Genomic DNA, 12406 nt, shown 5'->3' on the forward strand with positions numbered 1-12406 from the left:
TCCTTGTTTGAAAAGCGTGTTCCCTTTATTTCAAGTGCTAGAGTAATACTTTTATTTACTGACCAGGACAGAAAAGAGATGGATCGATAACATGTCTGAGGCAGATGTACCTCTTCTTCTATCAAATCTCTTTAATGAATGGCTTGTCTACTTTGAAAATAGGATATAACTTTTCTTTTCCCCATTGAAATATCTCCTATTCTGTAAGTTCTGAGATATAAAGTTCGCTACAGTAAAGTAGCTTGTCAGAAGCAGTTAATATTTTGTATTTTCTTTTGACAATCACCTTTTTCTATTTTTTAATATATTAGTTAAAACCTCTGCAAATCAGAGAATTCTCAAATCACCTGTAAATGCTGAGAAATTAATTTAAAAATTGCTGTTTCTAAATTGCATTACAAATGTAATTTGTGCAGCTGGCTATTGTAAATATGTTACAAACCTGTAACTTATGTAGCATTCAGATGAAGCGCCTCGATATCTAAGTGCATGTGGGTGTTCAGTAGGCTTGGATGAGGTAAATATATGGTAAAGGTATAGTCATTATCTTTATAATGTTTTTGTGGTCAAGCAGAAAATGTTTCAAATGGTTTTCTCCATTTGGGTTGCCTCATTAAGTGTATCTATTTTCACCATGTTGAGTCTCTTGTTAACAAATGTTTTAGGTAACTTTGCTCAGCAGCAGTTTGTGTCTCCTACTTCCCAGTGCAGGATCATATTATATAATTCTGCATGGAATTCACATTTCTTTTTCTTTAAGCTCTGTGTGTGTGGTGGGGAAGATGTACTTACTAGAAGTTTCTTTCACACATTAGGGAGTGAACATTATCTTCCAAGTCCTTGTTTGATTTTGCATTTTTCAGTGTTTTTCTCAACTCTTAATAGTGGGAAAAATCCAAGAACTGATAGGGTCTTTTTTTATGAAGATGATGTAACTTTTAACTTGTTCTGTGTTTCTGCATGTAGAGAATTTGGGGCTTCATATTTATGCATACACAAGTGTTTTTGCCTACTGTAGAGGGTAATTCAAACTTCTCACATTTTGTCAGTTGTCTTGTACTACATAAGGTAAAGCTTATTCTTTAGCCCCCTCCGTTATTTATACCTTTAGTTGACAAGTTCAAAGGACAAGACTCACACAGCACATTTCAAGGTTGCATTAGAATTTTCTATGAATGAGATACAGGAATGCAATCATTTCTCTCAGTGAGGCCTTGTTTATACTGGAGGTTTAAGCAGCTGCCTCAGCACTAAGTGGCATGCAAATCTGTGCTTCAGGCCTTCAGAGGTGCTCTTCTAATGCCCTGTGTATTTTACAAGGCATCATTCAGTAATGTTTGAGGAGCTGATTGGATCATCAGGATAACCAGAGAGAAGGAAGGGTGTTTCTGTGGCTTAGTCATCTTGTGCTGGCATTGACCCAGTTTCATTTCAGACAGTGATGCAACTGTGCCTCGCTTTCAGTTTCTTTTCAAGCAACTAATGGCCAGGGCTTCCTGTGTGGAATTAAAGCACATGAGCCTTTTAGTAGCACATTGCTGGCATGGTGTGCCATGGTTTGATGTAGGTATTGACAGCATTGAGCTGTTTGTGACACTTTGTGAGTGCTTTTGCAGAGCCAGTTGCAGCTTTCAGGATATGTTAGAAAGGGATCAGAGAACCACAAGCTCATCAAGGTCAGTGTGACTCCAGTTACAAGCTAAGATATGTAGGTGATTTGTCAACTGTCTTGTGATAAATGATGTTTAAGGCATCTGAGATGATGAAGCTGGATCAGCTTTGAAAGCTGTGTGGGTAAGCAAAACCCATTCTATTAGTGGTCAGTTTCACAGCTTCTTGGCAGTGGCATCGCTGTGAATATTAATAGATTGGGATTGGACATTAAGAAGAGATGCTGTTTTTCAGAAAAACGCTGTCTTGAAGGTGTTAAAGTGATTAGCTGTCTGCTCTGTAAAGGTTCAGTGTTTTGTCATTGGTAGGGTAGGTTATCACCAACTTCCTTTGGAAAAGTCACAGAGTTTCTTGTTAATTGTGCTGACATGTTTTTAAAATGATTCTTGGAAAGACCATCTGTGCTACTAACTAAACACCATTCTTTAAAAATACCAGTAAAGCTCATTTCTGTCACATCCATATTTTAAAACAAAGATTTTTTTCCATCTACTTCAACATAGCAATATGCTCTAATAGCTTACAAGTGCCACATTTGACCAAAAAGATTGTTCCTTGGCAACAGTTCAGTGTGTAATGTGGAAAACTTCTTCCAGTCAGCCCTCTGGCTGTTGGTAAAGCTTTTAGAGAAAATCAATGTCTTCTTCACCATGTATGTTTCAGTTTGGTCATCTGTTATTGACATCTCGTACTTCACCAAGTTACTGACTAAACAATGGCAGGAGACTTTAGAGGGTGTTTGAGAAGTGTCTCTGTTACTGGTTGGGTTATTGTTTACAGCTGAAGGAAATTGGTTGTTTGTCTGAAGTTAGAGTATACCTGTTCATGTCTTGCGTTTAAGAATTAAGTTCATGTGACTGTAAGACAATCTTGACCAAATAATGTGCATGTGACCAAATTTTTCAAATGATCTCAAATAATTTCTCAATGTCAAACCCAGCAGAAGCTAAGCAGAATACGTGGAGAACTTAAATAGTAGTCTTTCTACATACTGAATCCCAAAAAATTACAGTGCAGGTTTTGGGAGACATAGAGAACTAGGTATATTAATTCATATAATTAGTTGAAATGTTCATGTGTATATCTTGACATAAATTTTAATAAATACTTCACATTAAACTTTATAAAGTAAATTGGCATGTTCAGTGTTAAATGAAACTTCCTACATTTATTTTTCAACACAATTAATACCAACTGTAGCTGTGCTAAATTATAAGACAGATGTAATTATTACCCTGATCTTAAAGAGTATTTATTTGGCTGTGAACCTGCTGTCATGAGATTATTTGCACTAATATTTTTCTTTTTTTTACAGGTGGTCTCCCAGATAAGAAGTTTGAGGTAGATAAACGAGCTGTGAATCTCGGGGATTTTAATGACATGATGAGAAAGGATCGATCTGGGTTCCGTCCACCTAATTCCAAAGACATGGGAACCACAGATAGTGGGCCTTATTTTGAGAAGGTGAGAGAAATATATTTAGATAAATTAATATCAACCTCTGTGTTCAAGATCCCAGTTTTTACCTTAGTTCTCCACAAGTGCTAGATATTGAATAACCCTGAATGAGCTCAGTAGTAAAAGGTGTGGGGTAGTTTTATTGGTAGAACGAATGTGTGTATAAAACAGGTGTCAGGTGTGCACAGACAAACAAAATTGTAGAGAGTGAGGCTTTTTATTCCAGAATAGACTGGTTTTGATGTAGACAAATTCCTTTCTTTTTTCTTGGAAGGATAAGCTACTGGTAGCAATAAAATTCATTACAGGTTTCATCATGATGATTCTTCTGGCTACTAACTACAGTCATTTACTGTAAAGGAAATTGGTTGAGATCTAAGTAAATATAAGTAATCACAGTCTTCCGAATATTTTTCTTCTTTCATGTCTGGCATTTATTGGAAACACCCTTTCTAAATTCCACAACCCCTTATGCTGTATGTCCGTGTACTGTAAGCTTCTGTACGACATCTGTTTCTCTGTGACATCTGTTGTATGTTATGATAGTGTTTCTTTCATATTCTTGCCTATTTTAAACAGAAGCTTTCACTGTTATTATCAAATATTAATTGCTTCACATTATGAACTGGATAATGTCCAATAGATGCAGAATGCTCTAGGGCTGTTTTGGTTTTTTTTAGATACAGTTTACCACATGTAAAATGGAAAACAAATTCGGTTTAAAAATTCTGAAGGCGTGTTAACTGTCTAGGAATTTTTTAACTCCTCCATTTTGGTATAACAAGCCAAAAAGCAATTTTGTCAACTCCCTCTGGTGGCATAATTAATAAATACCATGAACAAAGCTAATGCGTTTCCTAACAAATTATGCTGGTAGGTGTGTGCTAACATTAGGAATTCATTCAAAATTTGTCTGCTTCTGTAGTGGTAATAGCCACTATCAGAAATGAATTTCATGAGAGTTAAAAATGTATTTTTAAAAAGAAAACTTAAGAGTATCTCCTTGAACCAAAGTCTTAATTGTCAAGCAATAATTTGAATCAGGAGTTTTGTCCTTGTAACTGCTATTACAAAGTAACTTTGCTTCTTCCTAGTCACTCACCGTCCCTCTTTCTCTCCTCTTGCGTTCTATTGCTTCACTAACCAACTCCTGCTGTTGGCTAACTGCTGCTTCAGCTGACTTTGCCTTTCTCCAATCAAGATGGGTGCCTTGGGGATGAGGCTCCCTGCTCTCCCTTCTCCCCTTCTCCCAGCTACAAGCTGTCTCCCTCTGGTTCCACACTATCCAACGTCGGCCTTGGGGCAATCGGCTCAGGGCTCAGTCCCCAAAACTTCGCTGCTAGACAAGTAAGCAGGCCACCTTATAAGATGCATTGTTATAAGGCTGCAACCTGGGCTTAATCCTGGTTAGTTGGTTGCTTGCATTTGTTTTTCTGCTGAATAGATTGCAATTGTTAATGGAAATTTCAGCTGCCTCAGGTCATGGAGAATTAGTCCACTTTGATTCCTAGCATCAGAACCAAATGGTCTGGTTTTGTTGGCCTCTTCCTAAATCGCGGTGCAGCGGCAGGTGGATGTGCTTTTCAGAAGTCGTGAAGTTAGTGGTATCCTTTAATTGCTGGCTTAAAACCCAGTTAGAGCCTGTTGATTTGCCTCATCAAACCCAACACTGAAGTTTTTCAGACTCCACTCAAAGACCTTGTATGTAGAAATGTGCCTGTAAAAAGTTGCAGTGAGTTAGCATTGTGCCTGTTCCCCTTCTCCCTTCCTCACAGTTCAAAGTAAGGATTGATTTAGTAGTCTTTAAAAATTCTTGAAGTAGCGATATTACTATGTACAGGGAAATGGTGAGGAAGTAGTGAAGTGATTAAATGCAGTTTGGAAGAATTTCTGGCTATTATGTTCTGCATTATTCTAGAAGAAAATATTTTAAGAATACTGGGAAATGAAAGAACAGTACTTAATTATTGCAGCTGGTCTAGCTTATGTAGTCATATGCCTAACATGATGGTGTTTCTTTGTGTTGTCTCTCTGTTTCTGTGTGACACAGTGTTGAACATCAGATTAAGTCCAAAATTTGCAGGCATGTTGTTGATCTCGGTATGCAGAACTCTTGTTAAAGAGAGGATGTTACAGAGAGGAGTTAGAGAGAGATGAAAGTGCAACTGCAGCTTCAAGGCCTCTCAAAAATTGTAATGTGTACTCGACTCCATCTGGCTCTTTCTAGAATAAAACCTTGTCTTTTGGGGTTTTTTGTTTGTCTTCCTGCATGCTTAGGAGTTGCTTCTGAAGGAGAAGATACTTTTGGTGGAGGGGGATGCAGGTGAATGAGGCAATCCATAGTGCTGCCAGTGTAGAAGCAGGAGGAGAGATTTGTGTTTGAGCAAAAGGATAGCAGAGGATGCACAGTACTAATGGTAGGAGTATTATGCACAGTGTAATGATAGGATTTATGAAATCCTGATATATAAGGGAAGGAAAGGTTTTTGTGAAGGCCTGCACAATCTCCGTTGGGAATAATGTTGGGTCAGCATAGACAGGCAGAATAGGGAGTGATGGCTGAAGAGTGGAAAATATACTCTTCAGAGCCCCAGGTATCTGAATGTCACAGACACCCTGATAAACAGCAGGAGATGGGAAATTCTGAGGGTCTTGAAACTGAAAAGACAAATTCATGGCACATAAAGATGCTTTGGAATATGAGCTTCAGCTTTTAGAAGCAAGAGAGTGTAGCTTAATTAGTGTAGGAGACTGTTGATAACATTTCTTGCTTTTTTTTTTAAAAATGGTACCAAAAAAGGTCTGCTCAAGAGGCTGAAATCAGGAGACATAATCACAAATTTTCTTGGGTCTTGTTCATGCTTTAGGGTTTATTACAGAAGTTGCTTATAAATCAGTAAACACTTCTCATTAAAAATCTCAGACAGCAAGTATTCTTGTGTTAGAAAATAAACCACTGGGAGAAAAAAAAACCCACAACTCTTTTTCTCACTTGAAAATTTTCTTCAAATTTAGTGGGAGAAAAGGGGAAGGAAAATATCCAAATCCAGAATGTTGAAGTTTTCACAGCAGAAGGGAAATATTTGAAATTTGAATTCTAAAATAACATTAGTTAATGAAAGGCCTTCAGAGGAAAAAAAATAGCCTTGTGAGTGATACCTCAGCAACCTACTCAGGAAAAGTACCTGTCTTCTCTAAAATGGGGAACCAGAATTCTTGTTGACACAGTCTTGCCATACTTTCAAGCCAGTTGGAATGGAGTTTTTAGTTTGTTGTTTGTACTCAGTTTCCGTTTCCCAATACGTCTAGTGCAAAATATTAGAAGATTAGATTTGTCATGTCTTGAAGTAAGTAGATAAGCATGACCCTTCAGTGTTAGAGGAGAAACAACCTGCTTCTCAAATATGTGGTACAGTGGCTTTAACCCAGGTAGAATATTACTGGTTTTAGCCAAACGTCTGTAATTCTAAGGGAACTCTGTTTAAGTCAGTAACTCGGCTCATTGTTACTGATATGTAGCTATTAGCATAGAGAAATCCATTATCCTGCAAGATTCATCTTCTCACTACTGCTTTAATTTTATAGGGTGGCAATCATGGTTTGTTTGGAAACAGCACAGCACAATCGAGGGGCATGCACACACCAGTGCAGCCACTAAATCCTTCCCCCAATATCCGGGCGCAAGTGCCTCCCCAATTCCTTTCTCCCCAGGTAAGGAATTTATAGCAACTGATTACTTGTAAAAGTAGAGCTACAGCCTTCAGAGCACATCATTGAGGTTACTTTTACATCTGTCTTGGTCTCAATTTGATGTTAAGAAATTGAAAAATTGAATAAGATAAAAGCATTAAAATTCATAGTGAAAGTACTTAAAACTCAGTGCAAAAGCATTAGCATTCTATCTTATTCCAAGGCAGTTGATGGTAAATGCTCGCTACCAGTATTTTTAAACCTCAAAAGTGAATTTGGGAATCCTATGTCTTATATAGGCTTTTGCAAAGTATTTTAAAAAGAACAAATAAACGTGAAAGCTTAAAGTGTTTCTGAAGTGTGACAGGTTGCTTAATTTTTTTAAGTAGTCTTGTCCTGTGCTTCCTGTCCCCCCTCCAAAAGAGAGGTTTGATGAAGGGGCTACATGTTACATTTACATTGCAGAGCTTAAGATTAAGACCTCGGGGTCTCCAATTGTAGAAGTTTACCTTTTGCTTTGGACTTGGTGAACAGTTCTTGAGATTGTACTTGTGTAACTCTCCAGTAATGCAGGGAGAAATGGGGGGATTCTTCTCCACCTACTCCTGTCTTTTACTGTATCTTATTCAATATACAAAAAGATTAACTCTTTCTGTGAGGCACTGTTTCTTTGCTCCAGTGACTACCTGAGTGCCTTTCTTTTCCCTTGACAAGCAGTACATTTTTAATGTGATAATGCAGTACTGTGATTACTGGTTAGCTGCATATATATCAGCATTTTAATTTAGTACAGTCTCTTGCACCTGATTGGTTGGGGGAATAACCTTTGTGTGTGTGTCTACATCTGCACATGTAATACTGTGTACTGTCAATCAAGTGAGGTATTCACTCTGCCCAAGTTACAGATTGTGCATGTTTAAATGTGATGTGTTAATAAATCTGTAATGTCTTTCCCAGAACACCATTGAAGATTGGTGTCATACTTGTTCCTGTATAGAAATACTTGTACTTCATCATCTTTTCCTCGTAGCAGTGCATTCAGGATATGTAACTGGTTTCCATGCAGGTTTCGGCCTCCATGCTCAAACAGTTTCCCAACAGTGGCTTGAATCCTGGTCTTTTCAATATGGGCCCCCAGCTTTCTCCACAACAGATTGCCATGCTGAGCCAGCTTCCACAGATTCCCCAGTTTCAATTAGTAAGTAGCTAGTAATCTTGTGAGACAAGACAGTTTGCAAATTGTCTGCTGAGTTTTCTTTTTATGCTTATTCTATTTCTGCTTTGTTCCACTGATGTTATTTTTTACAAGTATTCTCTCTTTGCTATATGGGGTAGTAAAGTCCTGCTAGAAGGCAGCAGATAGGCCCATGTAATTATTCTGGATTACAGTGGGTTAATCATGACTCCAAGCCATGTTTTTGTACAGAAAGCAGTTGTTTGTTCATTTCTCATGAAGTTTTCTTCAGACTTATAGTCATAGTGATGATAATAAAGCAGGTACGAGTAATTCTGTTGCACAGTGTTAAATTAGAAGCATTTAATATTTAAGTGAAGGATGTAGTATTCTTCTAATGCATTCATTGTCATTTTTTTTGAGTGAGTGGAATGAGAAACAGTTTACCTAAGTTCTGAGCAAAGCGTTTGCTAGTGAATAGCTCCTGGCAATTATATTTCACTTGACGAGCTCTGTATTTTCACTCTTCCCATCCCCCCTTATCTTGTAGGCTTGTCAGCTCCTCCTTCAGCAGCAGCAGCAGCAACAGCTGTTACAGAGCCAGAGAAAGTTATCTCAAGCTGTGCGACAACAGCAGGAGCAACAGGTGTGTGGCACTGTTTTTGACAATCATATGAGCTATGAAGTTTGCTGGGGAAATGCAGTCTGCAGTAGAGATGGTGCTGGCTTCAGTAACATCATCTGCTCTCTTCATGTTGCACTTTTTGGAGAGTAGGGTCTTTTGTATCTCCTCCAATTCACTGTTTCTTTATGTTTACTGGAATTTGCATTGCAGTATAGCATAGTTGAAGCAGTTTTTTCTTTCATTTCAGATTGCTCGTATGGTGAGTGCCCTCCAGCAGCAGCAGCAGCAGAGGCAGCCTGGCATGAAGCATTCACCATCCCACCCTGTTGGGCCTAAGCCACATTTAGACAGCATGGTACCCAATCCTTTGAATGTGGGTCTCTCAGATTTACAGACCAAAGGGCAGATACCTGGATACGGTTCAGGTGGTAAGTGCTCTGTGCAAGTAGGTTTGGTGCATGGCCTGTAGCTTCCTTATTATTAATATGGTAATTGTGTTAGTCACTTATGTCTGGGTTCAGAAATGAGTAATTTATATATAAGCATTAGAGCAAAGGTTATGACAAGTGTCAACTTTGAATCAAATTGCATTATTTTTCATTGCATGGGAACAAGACAAACCTATGAAGAAAGCGTGCCATGGCATACTGACAAAACACACTTATTTGGAAGGTGCCCCTTGAGTATACCTTTTGCTGTTGTCGATTTCTTTTTCCCACCTTTTTTTTATGATTACAATGACTCCCCATTTAAAGATGCTTAAAAACAAAACAGAAGATGACAGTTAAGTTTTGTTTTGTTTGTTTGTTTCACAGGCTTTGGCTCAAGTGGCATGGATTATGGCATGGTGGGAGGGAAAGAGGCTGGAACAGAATCCCGCTTTAAACAGTGGACTATGATGGAAGGGCTGCCCTCTGTGGCTTCACAAGATGCCAATATGCACAAAAATGGTGAGAGGGGGAATGCTGGGAATGCCCTTATAGGATCATCTTCCCAGAGGTGGAATAGTTTGGATGAAACTGTCTAGCCTCACCAGTATGCATCTTAAATATTTTTGCGGTAATACATCATACTCCTGAAGATCCCAACCTTTCCTGAGTGTAAATGTATGGTTTTTCATGCTGCAGGTGCAATAGTGCCCCCTGGAAAGGCTCGTGGAGGATCGCCCTACAACCAGTTTGACATAATCCAGGGCGACCCGCTCAGCAGCCATGCAGGCCCTGCTGGTGATAGTTGGTTACCTGCCAAATCTCCACCAACAAACAAGATCGGAAGTAAATCCAGCAATGCCAGCTGGCCTCCAGGTATTACATAAGGGGGTTGTGTCCTCACTTTAGGATAGATGTGCTGGACCTTTCCTCTTCATACTTACTTAAATAACCATTGCAACGAAAATACTTGGGTGGCTTGGCCTATCTTGGTTTTGAAATTTCTTCCACATTAAAGTAGAACATAGATGTTGAATTTCCAGTAAAAGTGCTGAGCTAAATATGAGCTAACTGCTGAATTACCTGAGTAGTGTGTTTTTTGTTAGGTGAGCTCATATCTTCTGTGATATCTCATATCTATCTTTGCATTTACAGAAAATTTCATGAAAACATGTGTTCGTAGAATACGCACCACCATCTCCCCTCTTTTGTACCGATTCCTTATTTGTGCTGTGTTACACTGACACAGTGTAAAAATTATTGATAGGGTAGAATCAGAAAGAAAAAGATGTGAAGTAGGGCTTTTTTGTGATGGTGGGAATAGCAGCCACACTGTTGTGGTTCACCTTTGTTCTTGTCGCATAAAGGGTTGCAACACTTCAGTTATGCTCAGGAATCTTGTGACTTGGGTAGAAGTGTCTTGTTTTTGGCATGCAGGCTGGTGCACATTTTTCAAGTTTTGTAGTTTCACTGGCAGAATATTATGTTGCTGCTAGAAAATTCTCTAGGCAAAGTACATATGTCTTTGAATACACACATAATTTTCTGTGTAAGACATTCATTTAAACAGAGTGCTGTCCTTGAAGTTGCACAGATTAATCACTGATGCTGATCAGCAAGTAGTGGGTGCTGTGACTTTTCTCTTGTCTGGAAGACAGTTGCATTCCAGGAGAACATTACTAACTGCAAACCCTCTCCTGTGTATCCCTTCAAGCACAAAAAAAGTAAAAGTCCAGGTACATCTCTTGGGTAAAGCAGCAGCACAGACCTCACATCAGAAAGCCTAGGAATCTATGTGACAGATACAACTGCAGGAAATGTAGTTGAAGATTTTTGAGGGAAGCCCTCAGTGTCTAACTCCAGCAAGAAAACATCTTCTGATGAGCTAACAGAGCTAAAGAATTAATTATCTCAAAAACCTCTGCACATCCATAAATTTTCATACTGCTCACTGCATTCTGTACAGGTATGTTTGTGTTACACTTCTGTCAGCCTGGTTGTTAAGTATGGAGCTTTTTGGACTGGAGTTGCTGTTCATAATTTCAGAAACTCCCAAAATGTAATCTTTTACCAGACTTCACTCACAGACTCATTGTTGCTGAGCTTGTTCCCTCAGTCACCATTCCCCTGTATTATACTGAGCAAGACAGTACTACTTGGAGTGTTACAAGAGACACATGAGGATCAGCTCTGCCATGTTTCCAAGTTTTGGAGCAGCCACTGGCTTTGGCAAGGTTCTTGGTGCCAAAACTGTTACAGAAGTTAAAAGTTTGATAGCTTCTCTTTGCCCCTTGTTGATATCATAGAGCTTCCCTAGTGATATCTGTAGTCCCATTGTCAGTGAAAAGTAAATTTTTTTGTTGCTGACTGCCTCACCACTGTGAGAGGGTAAGTGAAGTTCACAAATTCTGAACATAAAATTTTACTGAGATCCTCAGTACCATCCCTCATTTCTTGTGTGAGTAGCCCAAGACTATGATTGCAGCCCTCATGCAAGTGGCATCTATTAAGTTATTGCTGTTCCACTCATACGACATCAGTAGGCTGCTGGGGCAAGTTACTGTTCCGTGACCATCAGCCACTTGAGCTGTCTCATAGTCTAACTTGTGGACTTCATTGACAAGGAAAACTGAAATCAAGATCTGCTTTATTAATGCAACACCCCTGATGAAGAATGAAGACGTAAAATGGCTTTTACACTCTAGGTTCTTCTCTGCAAGCTTGTAGGTGAGGTCCACTGTCAGTTCCTAGCACGGGTGATAGAATTCTTCTTCCCAGTGCTGGAAAAAAAGTTGTTAACAAAAATGAGTTTACAAGAGAAAACCTCTTGAAATAGGTGCATTTTTCCTTTGAATGAAAACAGTGGTCACTCAGCATTAACCCTGACTGCACCTTTCACATTTTCCTCCTAAATGCCATCTGCTGCAGAAATGCTGCCATTCAAGAGAGCAGTATTGTTCAGCACAAAGATAAATGAAGTGGTGCCCAATCAAACTGATACCACAGCTGGAGGTGAGAGCAAGTTTTGCTGCATTGGTGAGAGTTATGTCGTTTGGTTATGCTGCACAGACTTGCATACTTAGGTCATACTTAGACTGTAATTTTCCCATTCAAGATGAGTCATACTTCCAACAAACTGGCCTGGATGTGTCTGTCATGGTTTTCACAATAATCTTACATTTGAACTTTTTGAGAGGACCTTTCAAATATCAGCAGAGAAATGCATTTCATGTTGTCTTTACTGCCTAGAAATCCAAGAGCATGTTTGTAGACAAGAGTTGGTGAATGTGCACGATAATGACTGTCAGCCCCAAAGGAGAGTTTGGAAATTTGTCAGTGTGCTGTAGTTTAAGGAAATGC

At 39.0% G+C, this 12406-nt stretch overlaps 1 protein-coding gene across 12 annotated transcripts in view; it reads left to right on the forward strand.

The window, feature by feature from the left end:
• TNRC6B (trinucleotide repeat containing adaptor 6B) overlaps window positions 1–12406 on the forward strand; it is a 138046-nt gene that overhangs the window by 103093 nt on the left and 22547 nt on the right. For 11 of the 12 annotated variants that reach the window (XM_041481398.1, XM_041481387.1, XM_041481393.1 and 8 more), the window contains 7 exons: window positions 2987–3135; window positions 6715–6840; window positions 7886–8017; window positions 8544–8639; window positions 8866–9046; window positions 9434–9568; window positions 9746–9922. In XM_041481398.1, the coding sequence (XP_041337332.1) occupies window positions 2987–3135; window positions 6715–6840; window positions 7886–8017; window positions 8544–8639; window positions 8866–9046; window positions 9434–9568; window positions 9746–9922 (996 nt within the window). The remainder of the gene's footprint in view (window positions 1–2986; window positions 3136–6714; window positions 6841–7885; window positions 8018–8543; window positions 8640–8865; window positions 9047–9433; window positions 9569–9745; window positions 9923–12406) is intronic. The other variant, XM_041481396.1, reaches the window with a different exon arrangement.

Source organism: Pyrgilauda ruficollis, unplaced genomic scaffold (assembly GCF_017590135.1).
Source record: "Pyrgilauda ruficollis isolate IOZ18807 unplaced genomic scaffold, ASM1759013v1 scaffold56, whole genome shotgun sequence".
Classification (NCBI taxonomy): Eukaryota; Metazoa; Chordata; class Aves; order Passeriformes; family Passeridae; genus Pyrgilauda; species Pyrgilauda ruficollis.